General features: G+C 43.2%; 1 protein-coding gene across 1 annotated transcript in view; it reads left to right on the forward strand.

The window, feature by feature from the left end:
* The window catches only part of PIK3AP1 (phosphoinositide-3-kinase adaptor protein 1), a 127,672-nt gene that overhangs the window by 5,341 nt on the left and 106,836 nt on the right, over nucleotides 1-15,495 (forward strand). Inside the window, exon 2 of the mRNA XM_011951203.1 lies at nucleotides 5,180-5,596. Coding sequence (XP_011806593.1) covers nucleotides 5,180-5,596 — 417 coding nt within the window. The remainder of the gene's footprint in view (nucleotides 1-5,179; nucleotides 5,597-15,495) is intronic.

The following is a 15,495-nucleotide window of genomic DNA, read 5'->3' on the forward strand; positions in this document are numbered from 1 at the left end:
TTTTTAGTAGAGACGGGGTTTCACCGTAGTAGCCAGGATGGTCTCGATCTCCTGACCTTGTGATCCGCCCGTCTCGGCCTCCCAAAGTGCTGGGATTACAGGCTTGAGCTACCATGCCCGGCAATTTCCTTAGTTTTTATGTAATGTCCTTCTTCTGTTCCAGGAGCCCATCTCAGGTACTATGTTATATTTAGTAGGCGTGTCTCCTTAGGCCCTTCAAGGCTGTGATTTTCTCTGATTTTCCTTGTTTTTGATGACTTTGACAGTCTTGAGGAGTACTGGTCAGTTATTTTGTAGAATGGCCCTCAGTCGGGATTTGTCTGATATTTTTCCCCATAATTAGACTGGGGTGCTGCTTTCTGGGAGGAAGAACACAGAGGTGAAGTGCGAGTCTCAGCCCATGGTATTCAGGGCACACACTCTCAACGTGATCTGTGACTGTCGATGCTGACCTTGATCACTGGGTTTCTCTATTGTAAATTTACTTTTTTTTTTTCCTCCTTTTCCACACTGTGCTGTTTGGAAAGAACTCACTCGACACAGCCCACACTAAGTTCTTTGTATAAGGAGTTACACTCTACCTCCTTGAGGGTGGAGTTATCTACATAAGTTATTCAGAATTGTTATGCATGGGAGATTTGTCTTTTTTCCCCAATGTATTTATTCAATTATTTATTTCGTATCAGTATGGACTCCTGTATATTTCTTTTATGCTTTGAGTTATAATTCAATATTATTTTATTTGTTTTGTTGATCAAATGGTTCCAGCTTTTGCCACTGGGCGCTTTCAATTGACTCATGTGTTCCTTTGACATATGCTTGTCATTGAATTTTTGTTTGAGCAGTTGTTACTTTCTGGCACTACAAGATGCTCCAGGCTCATATTGACTATTTCCTGCCCCAGGAAATATTTAATCCTAGACTCATTCCTAGAATCTATCATTTCTCTAAGGAATCCTGAATCCTTTCATTGGAGAATGGTATGAGAAACCCATGGCACTAGATGTGTTTTATTAACTGTATTTCTTAAACTATATTCTGTATTTCCTTGACTTTTTAAATTGAGTGCAACTTAGAGATTAAGAGCACGGACTTTGGAGTCAGATCCCTGCTCTGGCACTAACGGTGTGTGCTTGGGCAGCAGTAGCAGCAAATCTTCAACAAGTTTTAATGTCTTTGTCTGTAAAATGGGGCTTTTTGATAACATATACTTTGTGGATTGTTCTGAGGATTAAATGAGATAATGTACATGAGATGCTTAGCAGAGTGACTAACACATGGTCAGTGCTCAGGAAACAGAGCTGAATCACAATTTAAACTTTTCTTGATGACTTGGAGTCTTTTTTTTTTGTTTTTTTGAGATGGAGTTTCACTCTTGTTACCCAGGCTGGAGTGCAATGGCACGATCTTGGCTCACTGCAACCTCCGCCTCCCAGGTTTAAGCGATTCTTCTGTCTCAGCTGGAATTACAGGCACATGTCACCATGCTCAGCTAATTTTTGTATTTTTAGTAGAGACAGGGTTTCATCATATTGGTCGGGCTGGTCTCGAACTCCCAACCTCAGGTGATCCACCTGCCTCAGCCTCCCAAAGTGCTGGGATTACAGGTGTGAGCCACCGCGGCCAGCCCTTGACTTGGAGTCTTTAATAAATAGCAAGTATTATGATGTGCTGTTAACAGAGGAGCAGGATATGCTGTTAACTGGGGAGGCAGGATCCAGGGGGAAATGATTACCCATTCCCTCAGTGGCCCTAGAGTTTATCATTTTAAAAATGTTCACTTACTTTTGGGTCACTAAATTCTTCTCATAAAATTGGAGTAATCACTCATGGCCATGTGGTCTTTAGAACAGTGTAAAGTTGTTGCCTTTCTACTAAGTCAGTCAATACCCCAAACCCAAGCTGCCTCTCAGGCTCAAGCAATCCTCCTACCTCAGTCTCCTGAGTAGCTGGGACTATAGGAGCACACCACCATGCCTGGCTAATATTTGCATTTTTTGTAGAGACAGGGTTTCACCATATTGCCCAGGCTGGTCTCAAACTCCTGAGCTCAAGCAACCCGCCCACCCTGGCCTCCCAAAGTGATTGGATTAGTCATGAGCCACTGGGCCTGGCCCCAAGCTGCCTTCTTAAGGGTTCTACTTGTGCTTAAGATATTTTTTTCTTCTCTCTTCTTCATTTTGCCATCACTTGCCAACCCTATTGAAAACACTACTTGGCCGGGCGCGGTGGCTCACGCCTGTAATCCCAGCACTTTGGGAGGCCGAGGCCGGCGGATCATGAGGTCAGGATATCGAGACCATCCTGGCTAACACGGCGAACCCCGTCTCTACTAAAAATGCAAAAAATTAGCCGGGCGTGGCGGCGGGCGCCTGTAGTCCCAGCTACTTGGGAGGCTGAGGCAGGAGAATGGCGGGAACCCGGGAGGCAGAGCTTGCAGTGAGCCGAGATCGCGCCACTGCACTCCAGACTGGGGGACTCAGCAAGACTCTGTCTCGAAAAAAAAAAAAAGAAAAAAAAAAAAAAGAAAACACTACTTATGGTTTCTTCATCACTAGTATATGGGACCACAACCATCCCTTCCTGAGATTTTATTCTCCTTCTATTGCACAAATTGTTGACATGATACACGTATGTATGTGGAGGAAGCTGGTGGCCATCCTTTTTCACTTTTGCATTTTTACAAAATGCTCCAGGCTTCTTGCACAGCATCACTAGCATTGCATCCTTAATATTATAATGAAGTGTAAAGTCTTGCATGTTTCCTACCTGATGGCTCGTGCCCATGCACACACATCTGCAGTAACACTTCACACTTAGAAGAACGTTTGCCTCTTAAGATAAACCAGCCACATACGAAGGAAGGACAGAAATAAGGTAAAAATATTCTGATACTTTAACTCTGCTTCTCAGTGTTTACTGTATAGTTATGTAGCTTTGCCAATGCTATGCCTTCTATAGTCTTGAAATTATTTTTCCATTGAGATATAAAGAGATATTCTATACAGAGAAAAAAAGATCAAACAGCAAATATTTTTATTTATTTATTTATTTTTATGGAAGGCTGCAGCGCTGGTGCATTAAATTTTTGTCCTTAATCTGTGTAAGCTTTGGAATCAGGGTAGGCATTCCTGAAAATGACCATTATATTCACAGTTGAGGGAACAGACCGTGATCACAATTGAGTTCTCTGTAGAACCACGAATGTCCAGGTCATCATCAGAATTGTTGACTAGTTTTCTCCAGTTCCATACTGTTTGTCTAAGATTGACGTTTTAGAAGATTTGTACACCTTCCCTTCAAAAATACTCTCAGGCTGATCAGCTTGCTCCTGCTGAGAAGGCTACTGGGCTCTATATTAGCACTGGAGTAGGGCTCCAGAAAATCAGGGGAGCTGAAAAAAGAATGAAACTGCAAACGTTCGTTTTATTTGCTATTTTTCAAAATTTGGTAATATCATCCTGGAGGAAATCAGAGCTATGTTGGGCTTGCGTTGTACATGTTGCTTTTTGGTTTGAATATAGTGGTGGGTTGGATGGGGGCAGGAAAGAGGATTCATCCTATGATCTTTTCAGAGCCTTAAGGTCTTGCCTAAGTCCTGCCTCTGTCCTTTTCAACAAGAAACATCAATGAAATGCGGCCCAGGCCTAGCGTTTAATTGTTTTAGTCTACAACTTAGATGGTTCCCAACCTTCATAAAATGTGACCAGCTTCCTTCTCTGAGTTTCCTGTTGTGTCATGCGGACAGTTTATGCTCACCTCTTCCAAACCACGCACAGAACAGTTTGTTGAATTCATGGAGAGATGATGAGCCAAAACAGTGGTAACAGTTATGTTAAGAGCCAAGCTTCTTTGAACTTTGGTAATTGGAAGCTATGACTTATTACTCGTAAGATTCTTGACATAGTTCCTGATGGGTGGTGCAGGTGAGTTGGGAAGGAGGCTGGACTAGGAACCAGGGAACAACCTGAGCATCAGTTCTGGCTCTGCCAATAATCTAGAGTGTGAAGTTGAGCAAGTCCCTTAACCTTCCTAGATGAAGTGTTTCTTTCATCTGTAAATGAGGAGTTTGGGCCAAGTGATCCCTGAAAGCCCTTTTTGACTCTCTTTTTGGCATTTATGCTTTGTTAGAGGAAGAAAGCCTATGTTATGGGCCAGGTGTGGTTAGGGACACCTTGCAGATTGTATTGTGGAGGTGACAGCATTAATTCAACCACAACTACCATGCACTTTAATATTATACATTATTTATATTCATGTGAGGATAATGACACCAGCTACCAATTCCTGAGTGTTTTCTACATGACAAGCACTATGCTTAGCAGTGTATGTGAAATATCTAATTTAACCCAAATCCTTGCTTGGCCACTGTGAATCTTGGGCAAGTTACTTAACCTGCCACACCTCAGGTTTCTCATTTTTTTTAAAGAATGGACCAATAATAGTACCTACCTTCTAAAGTTGCTGTGAAGATGTAATGAGTTTAGTAGGCAATGTGCTTGGAAGAGTGCCGGAACATAGTAACCTCTATATAAGTGCTTGCTGTTGGGATTATTATTATTTATTATTATTATTGTTATTGTTACAATCTCATACTGCATCAGGTGTCGGGGGAAAGTGCATGCCAGGCAGAAGCAATAACTCGTGCAAGGATCTAAAACGGTATGGGGTCGGGCCTGGTGGCTCAAGTCTGTAATCCCAGCACTTTGGGAGGCGGGGATGGGTGGATCACTTAAGGTCAGAAATTCAAGACTAGCCTGACCAACATAGTGAAACCCCATCTCTACTAAAAATACAAAAATTAGCCTGGAGTGGTGGTGGGCAGCTGTAATCCCAGTTACTTGGGAGGCTGAGGCAGGAGAATCGCTTGAACCCGGGAGGCAGAGGTTGCAGTGAGCTGAGATTGGGCCACTGCATTCCAGCCTGGGTGATAGAGCAAGACTCAGTCTCTAAATAAATAAATAAATAAAACAGTGTGGTATGTTTGGTCTAAGACAAGGAGTCTGGTATGATTGGAACACAGACTGTAAATGGGGAAAGAAATGAGTGAGTGAGGTGTGCTGGTGTGCTGAAGGCACACCATGACAGACTGTGGGTGCCAGACCTGGCATCTGGATTCTGGGGAGCCACCTAGAAGGGCAGGTGTGCTAACATGCTTCTGTGCCTCATTCTTGCTCAGGGGTGCCCAGAGGATGCGACATCCTCATCATCTACAGCCCGGATGCTGAGGAATGGTGCCAGTATCTGCAGACCCTGTTCCTGTCCAGTCGGCAAGTCTGCAGCCAGAAGATACTGACTCACAGGCTGGGCCCCGAGGCCTCCTTCTCGGCAGAGGACCTAAACCTTTTCCTCAGCACCCGCTGTGTCGTGGTGCTGCTGTCCGCGGAGCTGGTGCAGCACTTCCACCAGCCGGCCTTGCTGCCTCTGCTGCAGAGAGCCTTCCATCCTCCGCAACGCGTGGTCAGGCTGCTCTGCGGGGTGCGGGACAGCGAGGAGTTCCTAGACTTCTTTCCAGATTGGGCCCACTGGCAGGAGCTCACCTGTGACGATGAGCCAGAGACCTACGTGGCAGCTGTGAAAAAAGCCATTTCCGAAGGTAAGCATTTCTTCTAAAGATAAGCAAGCCCTAGAAGACTTATGAATCCAGGTCCTAGGTCTAAGTTTATATTCCAAAATGAGCAGGGATCTCAGTATGTTAAGAGACCTGGTCATATTTATGGGTTTAGAGCGGCCTATTCCTGGGGTGGGGTAGGGGCAGGACAGGTCTCCTGGACTGTCAGGAGAGGAAGAGGACACTGTCCCTTGTCTTCTGTACTAGGGCAAAAGCCTTCTTTCTAGAATTTTCTATACCTTGGAAGACACAAGACAGAGTTCCAGCCTAGAAAGTAGTGGGGGTGGGAGGCAGAGACTTAGTTTGCTGTTGGTGTGAGGAATGAGACTGCCCACTCTCCTGCTTATATGTTACTTCCATTTTATCATCATGCGACCTTCACATTTTTGTCAAAAAAGTTTTTTTTTTTTTTTTTTTTAGACAGAGTCTCTCTCTGTCACCCAGGCTGGAGTGCAATGGTGCGATCTCAGCGGACTGCAACCTCTGCCTCCCAGGTTCAAACGATTCTCCTGCCTTAGCCTCCTGAGTAGCTGGGATTACAGGTGTGTGCCACCATGCCTGGCTAACTTTTTTGTATTTATAGTAGAGAAAGGGTTTTATCATGTTGGTCAGGCTGATCTTGAACTCCTGATATCAAGGGTTTTATCATGTTGGTCAGGCTGATCTTGAACTCCTGATATCAAATGATCCACCCACCTCAGCCTCTCAAAGTACTGGGCTTACAGCTATGAGCCACCGTGCCTGGCCAAAGCATTGTTTTTTTTTTGATAACGTGTTTGTAGAGAAATAGCCCTCTTCTCTATTTCCCATCAGCCTAGCTTCTATATTTTGCCCTGTTTCTCCTTTTAGAGTAGGAAAATTCCGATCCTTTCTGTGAGGGTTAGTGACTTCAGTGGCCCCAGGAAGTGTGACACACACTCTGATTAACAATAACAGAAGACATGCTCTGGGATGGACACATGTCACAGCTTTTCTTCCTCTTTTTGCTTTTTTTTTTTTTTGAGACAGAGCCTTGCTCTGACGCCCAGTATGGAGTGCAATGGCGCGATCTCGGCTCACTGCAACCTCCACCTCCCGGTTTCAAGTGATTCTCCTGCCTCAGCCTCCTGAGTAGCTGGGATTACAGGTGCCCACCACCACACTGGCTAATTTTTGTGTTTTTAGTAGAGATGAGATTTTACCATGTTGGTCAGGCTTGTCTCAAACTCCTGATCTCAGGTGATCCACCTGCCTCAGCCTCCCAAAGTGCTGGGATTACAGGCATCAGCCACCACACCCGGCCTCTTTTTGTTTTCTATTTTTGCCTCAGTATGGGCTATGAATGGGCTATACGTTTATATTCTATTCTCTTGCCACACAAGATCTTATATACCTGACGCCAGCAAAGAAGCCTGGAAAATTATGGCCCTGATTTAACTGTGCCTCAGTTATCCCTGGTGTGACTTGGGCATTAATTTGTCTCACCCACCCCTATGCCATCTGATAAACTAAATCAAGAATTTACTAATTTTCAGTGACCTTAAAAAGCTAATGTAACTTCCTAGGTGCTTTTGTCCCTGGAATTGCCTACTCTAAACCAATGAATATGACCACATCTTTTAACAAAGTAAGATTCCATCTAATTTTGTAACATAAATCACTGGTGTGAATGTAAGACATGTCTCACCTGAAATCCTGGGACCTGGATTAGTACTTTTTCTAGGGTTTGCTTATCGTTACTTTAGAAAGGCAGTGATGGAAAAAGCATATAATTCATTTTTGCATGATTGTCTTTCATTACTTTGAAGGAATTGTGATCTGCCCTAACTTACAAAAAACTAAGACACAGCTGGTTGTTTCTGTGGATGAGTTTGTCACTGCAACAGTCCATTAGGATCTCACAGGCCAGCCCCTGGAACCCACCATGGATGTATTCCCGCTGACTGGGCATCTCACACTGTATGCTGTAACAGATTGTTCTTTAAAATATTACAGTAGTGTGGCTGGGCGCGGTGGCGCATGCCTGTAATCCCAGCAATTTGGGAGGCTAAGGCAGGTGGATCATGAGGTCGGGAGTTCGAGACCAGCCTGGCCAATATGGTGAAACTCTGTCTCTACTAAAAAAATACAGAAATTAGCTGGTTGTGGTGGTGCACACCTGTCGTCCCAGCTACTCAGGAGGCTGAGGCAGAAGAATCACTTGAACCTGGGAGGTGGAGGTTGCAGTGAGCCGAGATTGTGCCAGTGCGCTCCAGCCTGGGCGAAAGAGCAAGACTCTATCTCAAAAAAAAAAAAAAAAAAAAAAAAATTACAGTAGTGTTTTTTTTTTTGAAGTAGATAGTAAAAAGGATTATTTTAATATTGTTTGGATGTGTCCAGTGATTCAATGCCTGGATAAATTGATCTCTTCTAGTATTTCACTTTTTACCAAAGACTCTAGTTCAGTATGCTATGAGCCTTTAGCTTCAAGTATCTCGGAAAGAATGAACTAATTCACGGAGTGTTCCTATTCTGAGAGCAGGAACTTCTCATTAGAACGAGATTATTTTAATGGGAGATTAAAATAAGCTGCTTAGTGGGATATCTTTGCAGTTCAGAATCAATGGATATAGGGAACAAATGGAATTATAGGAAAGAGGAAGAAGGAAGGCTTATAACCCCAATATAACTTTCTTATCTGGTATTAGGCTTGTGAATTTGGGGATTCAGGATCTCTGTCGGTGCTAGGATGGTTTGGGTTTGCTTTTTGGGTATTCCATAGCCATGGCCCTTGGTTGGCCTTGACTCTGATGCCATATTCTTGATTTGTTTTGCTGGACAAGCTTTCTTAACAAACTTGATACTCAGAGTCTGGCAGTGTAGAAAAAAGAGCATTGACCAGGGTTAGGGACACTGCATTACCCCGGCTCTGCTGCTAACCAGATGCCTAATACTGAGCAAGTCATTTTGCCTCTTTGAGTTCCAGCTTCCCTTTCTGTACATGGCAGATGTAAGACACTTCCCAGGCTAAAAATCTGATTCACCTAGGCCAGAAAATCTTAAATATTTTTGAAGTATGACCTTCTTGCCCCATTTCATACCTGCTTTGTCTCCCAGGAAGCTTAGGGCTAGAATAGTGTCTAAAGACAGTACTCTCCCTAAATAAACTACATTTCTGGGATAATTGTGTCCTTAGGTACATTTCCTATAACTTGTGATAACCCATCTTTTAAAAATACCTCTCTTGCATAATGAGGTTTTCCTAAGGCACCTCAAAATAAAAGCAAAAGTTAATATTTTCATATATGTTACTACCACCAGCTGCCCAGTCCCATGAGAAATAAATACATGAAACTTGTTTCTTTGACTTTCTGTGTTTAAAAAAAAAATCCCAATAAGAAATTGCCTGGGCATAGTGGCTCAAGCATGTAATCCCAGCACTTTGAAGGGCTGGAGCAGAAGGATTTTTGTGGAGCTTAGAAGTTTGAGACCAGCCTGGACAACATGACAAAACCCCATCTCTACAAAAAAATACAAAAATTAGCTGGGCATGGTGATGTGCACCTGTAGTCCTAGCTACTTGGGAGGCTGAGGTGGGAGGATCACCTGAGCCTGGGAGGTTGAGGCTGCAGTGAGCTGTGATTGAGCCACTGCACTCCAGCCTGGGGATCAACAGAGTGACACCTTTTCTCAGAAAAAAAAAAAAAAAGAGAGAAGTGCAATGGATAATTGATAATGGGGATGAACTAATAGTAGAGACAATAATTGTGGAGTTATTGATTGTAGAGCTATTGAAACCTACAGGAAGACAAATTTTAGGAAACACTTTCTAATTCTTAGAGCTGTGTGAAGGTGGAATGGGTTGCCTTCGAAGGTGGTAAGCACCACATTTCCAGGAGTAAGAGAGCAGATGCTGCAGATGTGCTGTAAAGGGATTTAGCTTTGGGACCAGGGTTGGGCCATGTGACCTTTACAGCCTTTTGATCATAACGTTCCCTTACAAGAAGTTCCCCTTTTCACCAGGAACACATTTCTCTTCTGAATTCAGTTTTCTTCCTTCACCTGGTATACCTGAGGTTTTTGACTCCCAACTGAAGAAATACTGGTCATGTTCCTGGACCCCAGCAGTAAATAGCAGGAAAAATACCTCAATTTATGATTTATGTAACCCTTTAAAATGGTAAAAGTCCCAGAATATTTACATGTCTATATGTATATTTTTCTTAACTTTGCGATACCTTTTGATAAAAAGGACTATTTAATGAGATATTCACTAAGACCATTTAAAATTTAGGCTAAATTTTAGACCATTTAAAGTTTAAAGTAAAGCTTAAAGATCAAAGAGAGTGGAGTGGGTAATAGAGTAGAGGCGGTTATTTTATTCTTGAAACTTAGATAACAGGTAGTCAATTATACTTTCTTTTGCTGCTGTGCTAGCTAAACAATGCTTCTCAAATTTTAATGTGCACAGAAGGACCTGGGGATCTTGTAAATATGTATACACTGACTCCTTGGGTGAGGCCAAGATTCTGTATTTCTCTCTCTTTTTTTTTTTTTTTCTTTTTGAGAGAGAGTCTTGCTCTGTCACCCAGGCTGGAATGCAGTGGCGCAATCTCGGCTCACTGCCACCTCTGCCTCCCTGGGTTCAAGCAATTCTTCTGCCTCAGCCTCCTGAGTAGATGGGATTACAGTCATGCGCCACCATGCCTGGCTGATTTTTGTATTTTTAGTAGCGATGGAGTTTCACCATGTTGGCCAGGCTGGTCTTGAACTCCTGACCTCAAGTAATCTGCCTGCCTCAGCCTCACAAAGTGTTGGGATTACAGGCATGAGCCACTGCGCCCAGCCAGATTCTGCATTTCTAACAAGCTCACAGGTGATGTTGATGCTGCTGGTCCAGGTACCACTGAGTACCAACAAGGGGTCTAAGCCACCTTTCTTTTGTCAGGTCAATGGTCATGTACCTCTGTCGCATGGGAAGTATTTTCTCAAATCTCCACTTCTCTGGAAATGGAGGCACCATCACATCAGGGCAACTCCTGGACACCCATCAATTAGGTATAAAATTAGGCCAGTGTTTGGTGCTTAAGCCATCAGACTTCAGGGTGGAGCTCCTGCATTCTCTTCCTTTGCCCCTGTTCATAGATTCTGTGCATTCACTCTGGCAGTTTTCAGTCTCTCAGGTTTCTAGTTGTTGGGATGGGGTGCTACTGGGATCACAATCTTTACTCTTTCTTCATTTAATAAACCCCTTGATCAAAATTACTACTAAAATATGTTTTGGAAGTTTTATTTCCCACCCCACTCTCGAAATTTGTCAGCCACCTTAAAATTAAGCAGATGTTTTAATTAGAGTCTTCAGTGTGTTGGATCAGCCAGTTTATTTCCCAAGTTCTTCATCTATAAAATGGTAGGGTTGGATCAGATGATTTGGAAGGTTTCTTCTAGCCTCCAGCGATGTAATATATCATTGTAAGTTTTCTAAGAAGATGGCAAATTACCGAGAACCTTTTTAACTGCTTCAGTTTAGTTCCAAAATGTCTGCATAGAAGACTGGACTGTTGATCTGAATTTTTGGACTAGCTGGAAGATTATTTTAAAATAAGGAAGTGAGAAAACCCCAGGTACAGCACAGAAATTATTTCCTCTTTTTACTGGAGCTGTATTCTTTGCTTCAAATCTCAATGGAATATAAAAATAGATTGTGTTAGACTGTGTGGGAAAGGACTCTGTGGGTGACATTCAGTGTTTTTGCAAAAGTTCTCATTCGTGTGATATGTGTGTGTGTGTGTGTGTGTGTGTGTGTATTGAGGGTGCAGGGAAGCGTTAAGCTGAATTCTTCCAATATTATTTATTAATAGTATTACAATGGAGATCTTGTCTGCCTCTTTATATGCATTATTTTCTCTTTGCCTCACCCCTCCCTCTCCATTCCCATTGTGTTTCAGAAGCTCTCATGGTACCCACAAGTGTCATATATTTTGCCTTTGATTTCCATGGGAAAAATTTAGAGGGATATGTCTATATGTCTACATCTGTCCTTCCTTTGTTGATATTAATGTTCTAGTCTGAATATTAAACTACAGTTTAAAAGAAAAAATAAGGGTTGGGTGCAGTGTCTCACAACTGTAATTCTAACACTTTGGGAGACTGAGGGGAACAGATTGCTTGAGGCCAGGAGTTCAAGACCAGCCTGGGCAATGTGGCGGAAACCCTATCTCTACAAAAAATACAAAAATTAGCTGGACGTGGTGGCCTGTGCCTGTGATCCCAGCTACCGGAGAGGTTGAGGTGGAAGGATTGCTTGAGCCCAGGAGGTCGAGGCTGCTGTGAGCTGTGATTCTGGCACTCCACTCCAGCCTGGGAGACAGAGCGAGACCCTGTCTCAAAGAAAAAGAAAAATAAAGGAATATTTAAAAATGCTTTCAGCTAATCAAATGGATTCCAAAATGTTTCCTAAATTAATTAACTAATTAATTAATTAATGTTTTCTAGTTTTATTGAGGTATAATTAACAAATAAAAACTGTGTATATATTCAAAAAATTATATATATTCAAGGTATACAAAGTGATTTTTTTATATGTATACTTCGTGAAATGATTATCACAATCAAATTAATTAACACATACATCAGCACACATAGTTACCATTGTGTGTGTGTGTGTGTGTGTGTGTGTGTGTGGTGAGAACACTTAAAATCTAGTCTTAGCAAATTTCAAGTAAAAAATGTGGTATTATTAACTATAATCACCATGCTGGACATTAGATTCTCAGAGTTTATTCATTTTTTTTTTTTTTTTTTTTTTTTGAGACAGAGTCTCGCTCTGCTGCCCAGGCTGGAGTGCAGTGGCGTGATCTGGGCTCACTACAAGCTCCGCCTCCCAGGTTCAAGCGATTCTTCTGCCTCAGCCTCCTGAGTAGCTGGGACTACAGGCACGTGCCAACACACGCAGCTAATTTTTGTATTTTTAGTAGAGATGGGGTTTCACCATGTTGGCCAGAATGGTCTCGATCTCTTGACCTCATGATCCTCCTGCCTTGGCCTCCCAAAGTGCTTGGATTACAGGCATGAGCCACCGCACCTGGCCTGAGTTTATTAATCTTAAAACTGAAAGTTTAACTCTTTGACCAGCATCTCCCCAGTCCCCCTCTTTGCCCCATCCCTGGTAAACACTGTCGTATTCTCTGCTTCTGTGAGTTCGACTTTTTTGGATTCCACATATAAGTGAGATCATACTGTATTTGCCTTCCTGTGTCTGGGTTATTTCACTTTGTATAATGTCCTCCAGGTTCATCCACATTGTCACAAATGACAAGATTTTCTTCTTTCTTATAGCTGAAAATATTCCATTGTGTAACTTTTCTTAAATTTAAAAAGAAACTTTTTTCCTGAAATCTTCCCCTTTTATAAATAATATTGCAATAAATCTTCATACAGCTTCATGCCTAAATCTTTGTGAATCTCTGTTAATTTTCTCTGGATCATATTGCTATAGAGCCCCCAGAGATAGGGTTGCAAGCCTGGTCTCAGCATCTCCCCACTCTCCCCCATGCAGCCTGAATCTACCGCCTTCCTTACTGCTGTTTATTTTATTTTCTTCCCTTTACGCTTGGTTCAGTCTGTTGTTTACATTTGCAGTTTCTCTTGCAAAGTTAGTCGTATGGAGAACTTGTACCCTCCTCCCCTCAGGGAACAAGTTCATAAGAAGATGAATGCTTTTTATGACAGTTATCCTGTGTAATGCATCAGGTGTTTTACATGTATTTATTCCTGCCACAACCCCGAGTGCACAGATGGTTTCAGCACCATTTTACAGATGAGAAAACTAAGGTTCAGAGAGGTTAAATGACTGGGGTAAGCACTGGAACTCACTTTGGAACACAGGGCCTTTGGGCCTAGAAAGCTTGCACTTTTCCTTGCTTCTCCCCTAAGTCTTCCCTCACCACTCGGAGACAAAGAATGAAGAAAGCTCAAGGAAGAGAAAGGATCAGAGAAAATGAAGCTTCCCCGAGTGCACCAGGCCAGAAATTCCCAAGTCAGGCTGAGCATTGGCAATTTCCCTGCACTATGTTTAAAATGTAGGTACCTGGGCCCCACCCTAGACCTACTGAAGAGGAAACTCTAGAGGTTTGTCCTGGGAATATGAATTTCAAAAAGCCTTCAGGTTGGTTCTGCTGTGCAGCCCAGCTTTGAGCTTTGTTCCATGCCTGGTGTCTTGTTCTTTGGGTTTTGGGTCACAGGAGCCTGCGATAGCTCAGGCCCTGTGGTCTGTTACAGGCTATTATGGACCGTTATGGGCAGGTCATGACACAGTAGTCCCAAGGGGCTCAGAGCTTGGCTTTGGCACGTCACAGGCAGCAGCCCTGAGAGAAGAGACGGGAGTCAGACCCTCTGAGCAAAGGGGAAGTTGCTGCGCTCTGCTCGGTGGGGTAGCCTCGCAGATGGTAAGTCATGGGCGACTTCTGGGGCTTATGGGGCACCTTGCAGGACTGAGGGGAAAGTCTAGGCTTGGATCTCTTGAAAGCAACGATTGTGGTGCTGCTGTCCTGCTGGCTTGTGGCTGTGGGCTGTTGGATTTGCTCTTTCTCTGCTGTGGGTTAAGCTACTCTGCAATCGCCTCCTCCAGGATCCTCCTTAAATATCCCCTGCTGAAGGACGCTTTCTTTTTCTCTTCCTTTTTGAAATGATCTTTTTGATTTGGGGAAGAAGATACCTAGCTGGGATGGTGAATTCCTTCCAATGTCACTAAAAAGCTACAGCCTGTCCAAGAGTCGTCTGGGGTTTCCCCTGCCTGATACCCTGACTGCCTGGCAGAATCAGGGGCTGTTCACACTCTTAACTGTGGGTCACTGCCTGCTGCTCCTGGAATAGTTAACGAGGACTAATGCCTACAAGATTTTGTGACTATGGAAATTTTCCCCTGACCTTTCAGAGTCACCCATGGTTACAGTTTTCCTGCAAAGCCAAGAGCTCCTGGTGGGGTGGTAAACTCAGCCTCTCTCGCTGCTTCGGCAGCCACCCAGAGATGGCCTTCTCCTGTTGCGTTACGCTTTCGTAGTCCCTCAAAGAAGTATCTGCAAGTCCCTATGTCAATTGTGTTTGGTGAGCCGTGGGGAAAAGGGAGTCATGAATGCTGAAACTTCCGCTCATGTGAGAATTTCAAGCTTGCACCTGTCTCTGTCTGAATTTTCTAATGTAGGCCGGAATGGAAACATCAGATGTAGGAATTTTATCGGTCAATTTCTTACCCTGTTGTTTCAGTATTTTTTGCATCTCACTTCTCCTGGAACTATTACTAGAAGAGAATAGTAGCATTCAGGAGGGACCTGACATCTGTGTTACCCTTTCAAAACCCTTTTATCAACATTATTTCATTTGGCCTGTGCAGTTTCCCTATAAGGCAGATGTTAATGTTATTTCCATTTTAAAGATGACAAAAACAAGGCCCAAGCAGGTTCAGTGACTTGCCCAAAGTCACACACCTGCTTTTCCATTAGGGCTAGGATCTGGGTGAGGGCCTCCTGTCTTGTAGTCCAAGGCCTGTATTGCCTTATGTAGCTATCAGAGCCAGCTGTTCATCTGATGGTTATTTATTGAGCATCTATTACATTCTCAAGGCCCTGTGTTGGGTGCTGAGTTAGAGCAGGAAAGACACAGTCACTGCTATGATGGCATCTACATTCAAAACCAGTACTATCCAAAAAATGTATAATGTGGGCCATATGTGAAATTTAAAATTTTTTAGCAGCTGCAGTAATTTAAAAAAGTAAAATTAGGCCAGGCGTGGTGGCTCAAGTCTGTAATCCTGGCACTTTGGGAGGCCGAGATGGGCAGATCACGAGGTCAGGAGATCGAGACCATCCTGGCTAACACGGTGAAACCCTGTCTCTACTAAAAAAATACAAAAAACTAGCCAGGCGAGG

This window comes from Colobus angolensis, unplaced genomic scaffold, assembly GCF_000951035.1.
Source record: "Colobus angolensis palliatus isolate OR3802 unplaced genomic scaffold, Cang.pa_1.0 Scaffold316, whole genome shotgun sequence".
Lineage (NCBI taxonomy): Eukaryota > Metazoa > Chordata > Mammalia > Primates > Cercopithecidae > Colobus > Colobus angolensis.